The 11,948-nt window shown below is 42.8% G+C and overlaps 2 protein-coding genes across 2 annotated transcripts; both read left to right on the top strand.

Annotated features, from left to right (window-relative positions):
- The first annotated feature begins 1,504 nt into the window (after positions 1-1,504).
- Positions 1,505-5,228, top strand: LOC122756989. Its single transcript, XM_044007987.1, has 3 exons — positions 1,505-2,062; positions 2,153-3,577; positions 5,139-5,228. The coding sequence occupies exons 1-3, from the start codon at positions 1,505-1,507 to the stop codon at positions 5,226-5,228; spliced, it is 2,073 nt and encodes a 690-aa protein (XP_043863922.1).
- Positions 5,229-5,758: 530 nt separating this feature from the next.
- Positions 5,759-6,727, top strand: LOC122756990. Its single transcript, XM_044007988.1, has one exon. The coding sequence runs from the start codon at positions 5,759-5,761 to the stop codon at positions 6,725-6,727; it is 969 nt and encodes a 322-aa protein (XP_043863923.1).
- Positions 6,728-11,948: the final 5,221 nt, after the last annotated feature.

An 11,948-nucleotide genomic window follows, 5' to 3' on the forward strand; every position in this document is an offset into this window, starting at 1 on the left:
GCTTATTCATATAGCAGCTGACATTAAGATATTTAATAATGCTTTTAATGCTCAACAATAATAATAATAATAATAATAATAATAATGTATTGCACTTAGTGTTGAAATAAAATGAGCTGTAGATTCGCTTGGGTAATTTTAATATATATACATACATATATTAAATCACATGGATACAAATTCGACTACCTAAAGTTACTTTTGTCGAAGGATACGAATTTAGTGAAATGTGGGGCCACAGGTGAAGGTTTGAGTAGGTGCTGTGCTAATCCTCTTAGTCTTAGGCTTGATGAATTCTGTTCATTTTAATATGAGTGCATACGAAAACTTATTACCCGTCGATACACTTCGGACTACCTAAAGTTGCATTTGTCTAATGATTTTCTTAGCGAAATATGAGAAAATTTGTTGGAAAGTTGCAAGTTCTTGAGAATGGACGAAGATGAGAAGATGTTTGGCTAAATAGCTTAGACTTTGTGTCGATTTACTTTCCACTACTTAAAGTTGCTTTAAATATAGCGAGTGTTGGGCTCAGCAATCATCGCTTCATTGTAATTAAGAGCGGCAGTTCATAGAGTATGTTATCATGTAAGAGAATTTGTAACGGAGATCACGCTCTCCCTTTTGCGTTGTCTCTTTCACCCACGCACCGGCTCAGCTTAATCCGCCGGCTCGCGTACATTGTAGTTAGTATGCAATTAACTCTTGTTTAGAGCAGATGCAGTGTTAGATTGACTATTACAAACATAGTAGCGGACAGCACGACAGACTAGTCGCTTGCTCGCGTCTATCACATAAACTCTGTAAACTCTAATAATCGCTAATAAACTAATCACTAAGTAAATTCAATCGTTTAATAATTTAAAGCTATTCGAAAAATCTCGATAGCTCAACATTTGGTGACCCCGACGTGATATTTTCGTTTCTTTCTACATATTTGCATATATATATTGACAGCATCACATACATACATACACCCGTGAATATAAGCAGTGTATATAGCGATTAGTTGCGTGCCGTTACTTTGCCAATTCGCCAGACACTCTTTCGTTCGGTCTGCAATACACTGGCGCCCGTAAAAGTAGTACACATGCGAAAACTTCTGCAAATGACAATCTAATAAAGAATCAGCTAATTTCTGAACTATGTCTATGGTTAGTGACTGCGTGTTCTATAGCTTCAATCTATAAGTGATTAAGTTTGCATAAGCACAGTGTAATTACATGCTTGCCGTTATTCTTCGTTGACATTGCACTTTTTCGCCACGGCTGCGATACGAGCGCGTCCATAATAATCGTACCGGTGTGCAACAATTCATACGTGTATATTATTTGAGTACCATAATATAATTCTTTGCCAGTTTATTAAAGTTGCAAGTACTCTGCTCGACAAATACGACTTATTCCAAGTTTGTGTCTATAGCATATATACATTTACTTACTCTTGCAATCGCGCTCACACCAACGACTTTGAGCTCTATCGTGTTGCTCTTGCTGTACTCGTCATGGCGAATTTAGATGCTAGTGCAGTTGCTCCCGAAGATCGCGTGCGGTTTTATAAGCTCAAGGTACAGTCGGTGTTTGAACGCGTAAAAAAGCTACAATCCAAGGTCGATTCAGATGCTCTTGCCGATCACAGTGACAGCACTCTAAATGTTCTACTGGAGCATATCGACAAGCTAAGCCACTCCTTTAGCAAGGCCCATGAAAGTCTAGAGGAGCTCGACTTTACTGAGATGTCCAGCAATTTGCGCACTGACTTTGATGATTTAATAATGGTCATGCAGTCAACAATAATGTCCGAAGTGCAAAGTCGTACTGCTCAAGTGCATCATAGTTCCACGTTTAGCCGTCCAAGTGACCCTCCTCGCGCATCCGCTCCCAGATTGCAGGCTGCACCTGCGTTGCCGCCATTAAAGCTACCTACGTTCAGCGGTGGATATGCTAATTGGGCTGATTTCTACTCAATGTTTTCTACAATCATTGAAAGTCGGCCAGAAATCAGCAATATGGAAAGACTTCAGCACCTCCGGTCCTGCCTCGATGGCGCAGCGTTGGATACGGTTCGCTCTTTGGAAATTTCTAATGATAATTATACAATTGCCATAAATTTATTAAAGCAGAGATATGATAACCGACGTTTAATCTTCCAGGCCCACATCGTAAAGATCTTAGGTCTCAAAAGAGTAGAAAACGGATCCATAATCAAGCTGCGTGAGCTATCTGACAGCTTCAATGTCCATATGCGTGCGCTCAGTAGTCTGGGCACAACAGAGCAGATAGCCAGTGCCATGATTGCTCAGATACTGCTACAGAAGCTTGATGAGGCCTCACAAGCTAAATGGGAAGAGAAATTGGACAACTCAGAGACGGCTCTTCAGATACCCAGATATGAAGAAGTCTCCTCATTTCTTGAGCTTCGTTGCCGTACTTTGGAATCGATGAAATTTGCTCTTACAAACTATTCGTCAAGTAAGCCGATGAATTCTTGCAGTAAGGTTGCTACCAGTAGATCAGCATTTCTCGTAACCGGCCACAGTACTCACAGTTGCAATTTTTGTAATGATCTTGAGCACACAATCTACAAATGCCCAAGATTCGCAAACTTGTCTCCTAGTCTTCGCCTGAATGAGGTCCGAAAGGCTGGCTTATGTTTGAATTGTCTCAAGGGAGGTCATCAGTCGCGACAATGTGGCTCGCGCAGTTGTCGGGTCTGTGGAGTCAAGCATCATACGCTTCTTCATCTCGGCCACTCCAGCACATCGCAGGCAGCAATTCCGCCCCATCAACAATCTTCAACATCAAGAGTACAGACCATCCCTCAGCCCTCAGCACCAGCCACTACTCTCTTATCCAAGGATCGGCACAGCGATGTTGTGCTCCTGGCTACCGCAGTGGTTCTGGCAAGGAATCGGTTTGGCGAGCTTGTTCCTTGTCGTGCACTTTTAGATTCAGGCTCTCAACTACATCTCATTACAGCCAGATTTGCGAATCTCCTGCAACTTAAGAGAACAAAATCGGTGGCATCTGTATGCGGCGTAGGCAACTCCAATGTTGCCATGGATGGCAGCAGCATTTGCCTCACTCTTCAAGCTCATGCATCTGAATATACAACTAGCATAACGGCTATGGTAGCTACAAATATAACTGGCAGGCAGCCTAGTTCTAATGTGAATACGAGCAATTGGAGCATACCGCAAAATATAGTGCTGGCAGATCCAGCTTTCCATAGGCCGCAACGAGTAGATCTGCTTATCGGAGCTAGCCTGTTTTATGATTTGCTCTGTGTGGGACAAATCAAGTTGATGCCTGGACTTCCATTGTTACAGAAGACTCGTCTTGGTTGGGTTGTATCAGGTGGCGAGGCTCGCAACCACAACTCCGTGCTAATAGCTTCAAAGACGCCTTTGGATCCGATTACAGACTCCTGTGCTGATATCAAGTTGGACAGTCTCGTTCGTCGCTTTTGGGAAGTTGAGCGCTGCAGCGATTCCATTGTAAAGTTCAGCAAGGAAGACTCAGACTGCGAAGCGCATTTTGCGAGGCATTACAATCGATTGGCTAGTGGCCAATATACAGTACGCCTGCCTGTTAAGCTTAGTTGTGAGCTTCTTGGAGATTCTTATGAGCAAGCGCGACATCGGTTTCTCAATTTGGAGAAGAAATTGAGTCGTTTGCCGCATATAAAGTCTCAATACTCAGCATTTCTGAAAGAGTATCTTGAACTTGGTCACATGTCACGCGTTCCTCTAAATTCATTCCATCTATGCAGATATTTTCTTTCTCATCACTGCGTTCTGAAGGATGATAGCACAACTACCAAGCTTCGCGTCGTCTTTGATGGATCTGCATCTACAACAACTGGGCATTCGTTGAATGACATTCTAATGTCAGGTCCCGTCATTCAGCCAAAATTAGTCGACATATTATTGCGCTTCCGATCTTATCCAGTTGCACTCACCGGTGATATTTGCAAAATGTATCGTTGCGTGAAAGTACCTGAGCCGGACAGCTATCTACAATGCATTTTATGGAGGAATTCGCCAGATGATGAGTTGGAAGTTTTCAGGCTTGATACGGTAACATATGGAACAAAACCAGCGTCATTTTTGTCTGTGCGCGCCATGCATCAGCTTGCCGTAGATGAAAGGAACGCATTCCCAGTCGGGTCCGACGTACTGCTTCGCGATTTCTATGTTGATGATTTGATTAGTGGAGGAAATTCAGTCGAAGAAGCAAGACTTGTTATGCAAGAGACAGCTGGAATCTTGGCATGTGGGAAGTTTAAATTGAGGAAGTGGTGTTCAAGCCATCCCATGGTGCTGGACGGCGTAACAGACTGCGACAAGGAATCGCTCATTAGGTTCAATGATGGCAGCGACATTACAAAGACACTTGGCCTTGCATGGGATCCGGCATCTGATCAACTTCTTTTCTCATATCTAGCCCTGAATTCAGCCTCTAAGCCCTCCAGGCGCTCTGTTCTCTCGTCTATTGCTAGGTTTTATGATCCCCTCGGCCTGGTCGGCCCAGTAATAACGAAAGCTAAAATCTTCTTGCAACAACTCTGGAGGCATAAACTTGATTGGGATGAGAGTCTCCCGTCTGCATGTCACACTGCATGGCTAGACATTTGCAGCAACTTTGGCAATGGTCTTAGTAGTGCATTTCCCAGGCTATCATTAATACCAGGATCGAAGGTTGAGGTCCATGGATTCTGCGATGCCAGCATCGAGGCATACGGAGCTTGCATTTATATTGTATCCAGAGGTCAGCATACCATCAGCAGGTTGCTTTGCTCTAAGTCTCGAGTTGCGCCTCTAAAAACGCTCACGGTTCCCAAGCTGGAACTATGCGGGGCAGAGTTGCTTGCGCGTCTAATGAATGAAGTGGCTCGCTTAGGCATTTTCGCAGGCGAGTTTCATTGTTGGTCTGACTCTACTGTTGCGCTTTCTTGGATCAATGACGAGCCCGGACGATTTAACGTTTTTGTTTCAAATCGCATCGCCACGATACAAGATCTCACATCAGCAATGGAATGGCACTATATACCTACAACACTGAATCCCGCGGATATATTATCTCGGGGTGCATTGCCCTCGGATTTAAATGCCTCATTACATTGGTTCAACGGTCCAGGTTTCCTCTGTAAGCCCAGATCTCAGTGGCCAGTCTCAGCACTTCCAGAAAGAACTTCAATTGAGCGTCGAAGAACTGTGCTTCTTGTAAAGGACGCAGTCCATGATGTCTCTATGGACTGCAAGTTTGTGAATTCTTTCGGCCGCTTGCAGCGTACGTTTGCATACGTATCAAAGTTTATTAAAAAAAGTCATGGTCCAGGAATAACCCTAGCAGACATCCGGAACGGCACTCATATACTGTTAAGAATGATTCAACGAACACATCTCTCAGACGACATAAATGCTCTTCGAAATAAAGGAAGGGTTCCGTCATCCAGCAGTCTAGCCTCGCTGTCACCGTTCCTTGATGAGATTGGGCTGCTACGTGTCGATGGTCGTCTCAAAAACTCAACTTTAAATTTCGATAGTCGCCATCCAATTATTTTGCCCAAAGTTCATCCAGTAACTAGAGCCATCATAATGCATTTCCATCAGCGAAACTTGCACGCTGGTCCCCGAGCAGTGCTAGCGTTGGTTCGTTCCCAATATTGGCCAATTGGAGGTAGAAAAACTGTAGCCAGTGTAATTCAGAGATGCGTAATTTGCTTTCGTGCAAGGCCCCGACTCGTTGAACACATAATGGCAGATCTACCCAAGGATCGAGTCGACGGCTATCGGGTCTTTGGAGTGACTGGAGTCGACTTTTGCGGACCCTTCTTTTACAAGCCTGAGTCACGAAACAAGGCGCCTGTGAAATGCTACGTTTGTGTGTTTATTTGTTTTGCTACGAAGGCTATTTGGTTGGAGTTAGTCAAGGATTTAACTACCGCGGCATTTTTGCATGCACTTCAACGTTTCATATGCACCAGAGGAAGGCCAAGTCAAATCTGGTCGGATAACGCCACAAACTTTCTTGGTGCCCGCAATCAGCTTCAGGAGTTGAAGCGTCTATTTCTGTCAGACACCCACCAGAAGGCTGTGAAGGATTTCTGTTTGGCAGACTCAATCGAATGGCATTTCATCCCTCCACGATCACCTCACTTTGGTGGCTTGTGGGAGGCTGCAGTGAAGACAGCGAAGCATCATTTTTACCGATGTGTTGGGTCCTCCGTCCTAACTTACGATGAGCTTCGCACACTGGTTTGCAACATCGCTGCTGTCGTTAATTCACGCCCTTTAGTTTCGATTTCAGAGCACCCATCAGACATAGACGTGTTGACTCCTGCGCATTTCCTCAACGGTGGCCCTCCTTCGTCTTTCAGTGAGCCAAACCTAACCGGGCTCAATTTGAATCGTTTGGATGCTTGGCAGCGCGTAAGCTATCTCCAGCAGGTGTTCTGGACTCGTTGGCGGGACGAATATCTCAACTTGTTACAACAGCGAGCGAAATGGAGAACCTCTAAACCTGGCTTGGCTGTTGGCAACATAGTTCTTGTGAAGGATGAGAATCTACCTTCACTTAAGTGGCCACTAGCCAGAATAATCGAACTTATCCCTGGAAGTGATGGCGTTGCACGGGTAGCCCTACTAAAAACTGAAGCTGGCGAGATAAGAAGAGCTACAAATAAGCTGTGCTTGCTGCCCCTTAAGGATTCTGTTGAGGACTAAGTCTTCAACGGGGGCAGGATGTTGGGCTCAGCAATCATCGCTTCATTGTAATTAAGAGCGGCAGTTCATAGAGTATGTTATCATGTAAGAGAATTTGTAACGGAGATCACGCTCTCCCTTTTGCGTTGTCTCTTTCACCCACGCACCGGCTCAGCTTAATCCGCCGGCTCGCGTACATTGTAGTTAGTATGCAATTAACTCTTGTTTAGAGCAGATGCAGTGTTAGATTGACTATTACAAACATAGTAGCGGACAGCACGACAGACTAGTCGCTTGCTCGCGTCTATCACATAAACTCTGTAAACTCTAATAATCGCTAATAAACTAATCACTAAGTAAATTCAATCGTTTAATAATTTAAAGCTATTCGAAAAATCTCGATAGCTCAACAGCGAGATATAAGGCAATTCGTTTGAAAGCTTTAAACTAAAACCTTAGACTAAGATTAAATATTATCAGTTAAGTATGCATAATAAATTAACCTGAGTTAAGGCGTTATTTTGAATAGCTCCGAGGACAGTATTTTTATAATTTAATGAAATTAAACTAGTTCTTTATTATCTCATTTTTCATTTACTCATTGTCTCTCCACTCATCATTGCTCATTTTTCATTAAAGTTTACTTAACAAGTATTTCTCATCGGCCTTAAAGACAATTTTTCATATCGCAAGCACTTAAGATGATTTCAATTGACCTTCCCAATCTCATTTCTCATTTATCCATTGTCCTCAGTTGATCTGCTCATCTCTAATGCCTGGCAGCTTGAAAACAAGTTGTTGCTGCTGTCTCATCGCTGGACTCAAACGTGCGCTCAAACTGCATTTTACGAAATTTGGCCATTCAATTGCCATGGCCAGGCGAAGGAAAAATGTATGAAAAACAAAAAGAAAAAAAAGAAAAACAAAAACAAAAAAACAAGAGAGCGAAGCACAAGACAGCAACTAACACAGACACAAAGGACGAGAAAAAAAAAACTGATTTCCAATCGTATGTATGGGCTCGGCAATACACGCCCCAAATGTGCACGCCCCTGGCCACGCCTGCCATTTTGAAATGCAATAACAAAAATTTTGCTCGTTTTTCGGTTGTGAATGTGTTTTTGGTTTTGTTTCGTGTGTGTGTGGCCCGGCACGGCCTGGCCCGCCCCGGCCCTGGCCCCATTTATGCCGTAGTGCTGACTCCTTTAGTTTTATGCACAACTGCTGCACGTATTGGCAGCTTGTCTATTTGAATGTCACTCAAACAGGAGCACTTCATAAGTATGTGTGTGCTTGCGTGTGTGTTGTTGTAGTTGTAGTTGTATGTATGTGCCTAAGCCTTTTAAGAAAAGTGCCATTTAAACGTAAATATAGACATTGCTCGAAGCTAAGCCCCACAGCAAAGCAAAGGATAGAGAAGGAGAGGGAGAGAGTGAGAGGGAGAACGGGAGACAGGTGGAAGGATAGAGACAGCTATTCAAATTTATGTATAACCATTTGCCAGTTGTTGATTGAGTGTTTCAATGAAAATTATCAATTGGGCCAATTTGCTTAGTCAGCCAGATTTTGTGTGGGTTTTGCAAGATTGATGGGGCCGCAATGGGAACTAATTAAATGGTCGCAGCGAAATAATTAAATGGCTTTGCGCATTTTTTGGCTATAATTTCTCATATGTGACCGATATGCTGTGCATCGGTGTGCGTGTGTGTGTGTATATGCGTACGTGTGCGGTATAGTTGTTTTGCAATATTAACAGGCAATCGAGACGGTAATTAGTTGATTCTATTCCATTATGAAAATGGCATGCAATGCAATTAAAAGAATATAAATTTATTTATATTTTTGTCGCATTGAAATTATAATTATGAAATAAAACGCATAAATGCGTAAAAGCGTGCCAAATGGGTTTAAATTGAAATTAAAGAAAATTATCAAATTGCATTGCATAAAATGCACTTAAATATATGAATCTGATCAAACGCATTGTCCGTGTGCAGCTGCAGCGCATTAACATTAAAGTGCATAAATTAACCCATTTTATTATTAATATTTTGTTGCTGCTGCTCTCAAATTACAGACAACGGCATGGCAGGGCTTCTGTGTTATTTACGCACTCCGCATACGACTACATACATGAATATGTATTTACTTACATGCTCATTTACACATACTTATATTTAACGATTACCTTTATGGCACTGCAGGCAGGCTCACTCAGACACTGAGAGAGAGAGAGAGAGAGAGAGAGAGAGAGAGTGAGAGAGTGCGAAAAAAATCTATTATGTAGCTCGCTGATTGGACTATCAGCACTGGCCGTTTGCCAATTGATGTGTTGGCCAGGTGAAAATTGGTCAATTGATGTTGCCTTTTCGGTGTGTACGTGTGGGCGTTGCGAGCCCTTCGTTGAATTAATAACATTTCAAATGGTCTAGACTAGACGACCAGCTATTCATGGCACGGCACGGCAGGGCGCGGAGCGGTTCGTCTCAGTGGGCGTATTTAATGGGCTCGAGTGAAATTTCAATGCGAATATTAATAGAACTTGCACACAGAGTTACGCACCCAGAAGGCCAGAAAACCAAATAGTAAGCACAATATATTTCGATAAATAGGTAATTGGCAAGACTTAATCTACAATCGAAATTGATTAGCTTACTTTAATATCATTTAGCCGCAACTCGAACCTGAGCTCTGTGTGTGCCAAATTGTATTTTCAAGTGCACAGCAAATCTGTGATTCGTTTTAGTCAGCTCTTCCGTTATCGGATATAGACGTCAGTCGTCAGAGTACAAGTCGAGGGGTGTCTTTGTTTTTCCGACAATAAATCATGCTGTAGTGTGGGTGTGTCCCCATTGAATAGCAGCTTATTGGCTTTCAAAGCAGCCAATCCAATTGACATTGACGTATATCACATTATCATAGCAGAAACTCATGACAATGTGTGAGCGCGGGTGAGTGTGTGTGTGTGTGTGTTTGGTCTCTGCCCTTTCTTGTGAGTTTAAAGCCACTGACTATCTGTACATGTGATAGACATACTGTCAGAGAGCAGCGAGCAGCAATAAGCCAACCCAAAGCAGCGCAGCAGCCAATGCAAATCGACAGGTATCTGCTGAGCTGCATATTTAAATAGATGTCGTGCGCAGCAGGAGTCGGTGTCCGTGTTGTCCGATGCTCAATGGACTAATCTTTCATCGCCCAATGCTCATTTGGCATTCACTTGCTAATCGTAAGCTCAATTAGCTAACCAACAGCCATTAAAATGGCATTTCGAATGGACGCAGCATGAGCTTAAAATATGCAAGGCATTATGTGTTACCGACACCTGGCCGATTCCGTCCACACCTTGCCCGTTCCATTCCACCTCAATGGATACCACATCATGCATTGGTATTGGCATTGCCACTTTCAGCTGTCACCTGACCTGGCATTTTCATATTCATCCAGAGGCGACCAAAAGGTGTTGTCACATCACTGAGAATTCTTTAATGAATTAATTTGATCGAAGCTTAATGAAATACTCTTAAATGCCAATTACACAAGGCTACAGCATTTATCAATCGGAATACCTAATTTGACTTTCAAATGTCGCCAGCGATATTCACTGTTATGGCAACGTGAAAAGCTGAAAATTTATTTTTGTAGTATGTGCATTGATTTTTCTTTTGAGAAAATAACTTAATTTTGCTGACTAGTGTTGTGCCAGCTGGCGTAATTTTTATCGCCAGTCACGAAGTAAAATGAGTATATTAGCTTTGTGTAATCTCAGTTCATTTGTCCTTCTCTGGTATATCCACACTAGTGATTAAGCTGGAGCTTGGGGCATATACGTGATATACGTAATAGTACTACTAATATTTGATGAAAGAACCCGTTATCTTAAAACAGTTACATTACTCTGGACTGCTCCTGAGGTTTACATAAGGATTTATATATATACATATATGCTTCTTGGGGCGCTGCGAATCGTATCTTCCAGTTAGAAATCTCTAGACTCCTATTTGTTTTCCACATTCAACTGTTCTCTGCCCCTGAAAAAAAAGTATCATTTAGTCGGTAGTGCTCTACTGTAAAGTCCTTACATACTTTTTTTTTAATAGAAAGTCTTTCAGCACGGCATAAAAGCTGTTAAAATCAGGCAAATGGTCTACTCATAGCTATAAAATATTTACATATATAAATAAATTGCGAAAATGTATGATAAATGCCCGTCCACATGAGAGAAAAGAAAACAACAGTGCAAAATATGAACGTTATGAAATCCTTGTGAAAAATTAATGCACCGGCTTACGTAATAAATAAAATAAGTAGTAATTGCGGCCGATGGAAGGGGCGGGGGCCGGTGGTGAGCAGTGGCATTGCAGTGGGAGGGGAAGCAGAAGATGATGCCGAGTAGGGGTGCCTTGCACAAAAAGTTATGAAAATTGCATTTTAATCTGAAAACGAATTGTTTATTATTTCGCTGAGGTTTAAATTTGTTGAAATAATTGCATAAAGGGGACGCGCAGCCAGCAAGAGACAGAGAGAAAGGAAACAGCAATCGGAGGCAGCCAGCGCAGAGTCGACCGCAGGAACATATAACAATATATGCTCCACACAAACACAAACACACACATACACAAACACACTCACGTATGTAGTTGTGTTCATATAGAAAAACCAATACACATGCAGATGTGGGCAACAATTGCTGCGGCCATGTTCTGGCACAGCCATTGCCGAACAAAGAGCGGGGCAAAATTGTGCATGTAATCAGTTTCAAGTAGTATGTGCTCCAGAGGCGGACTCTGCCAGAGTGAGAGAGACACACACAGAGGGAGAGTAAGAGAGAGGGCTATTTGGCACCCCCTTGCTACCGCAACGCTCTCCCCATCCATTGCCTGTCATCTGAGAAGTATGCAACGTCGCGACGTTGTCGTTGCCGTTGTTGCTGTTGCTGTTGCTGTTGCGCGACTTTGTTGCTTTTGTTGTTTTATTTCGCCGCCTTGCCAGCATTATTTCTTGCTGTTTTTTTCTCGCCGTTGTTTCATGTGCAAAAATTGATTTTTATGCACTTTCCGCACACACACGCACATATGAATTATTGTTCATAAAGTATATTTTATGAAAGCAACGACTCACAGCAAATTATAAGGTATTAAGTGCTCACGTGGCATGGGCACGTACCTTACCCAGTTATCCACACACACACACACACACATACAGACGCACACACACACACACACACACACACAGGAGTACGGTT

This window comes from Drosophila mojavensis, unplaced genomic scaffold, assembly GCF_018153725.1.
Source record: "Drosophila mojavensis isolate 15081-1352.22 unplaced genomic scaffold, ASM1815372v1 contig_231, whole genome shotgun sequence".
NCBI lineage: Eukaryota > Metazoa > Arthropoda > Insecta > Diptera > Drosophilidae > Drosophila > Drosophila mojavensis.

Bases quoted from the DNA above. Each gene is read 5' to 3' on its own strand.
- LOC122756990 (XM_044007988.1), top strand. From the start codon at position 5,759: ATGGCAGATCTACCCAAGGATCGAGTCGACGGCTATCGGGTCTTTGGA.
- LOC122756989 (XM_044007987.1), top strand. From the start codon at position 1,505: ATGGCGAATTTAGATGCTAGTGCAGTTGCTCCCGAAGATCGCGTGCGG. The intron at 2,063-2,152 runs GTTCGCTCTTTG...TTAATCTTCCAG, and splicing joins ATGGCGCAGCGTTGGATACG to GCCCACATCGTAAAGATCTT. The intron at 3,578-5,138 runs GTACGCCTGCCT...TCAACGGTCCAG, and splicing joins TGGCTAGTGGCCAATATACA to GTTTCCTCTGTAAGCCCAGA.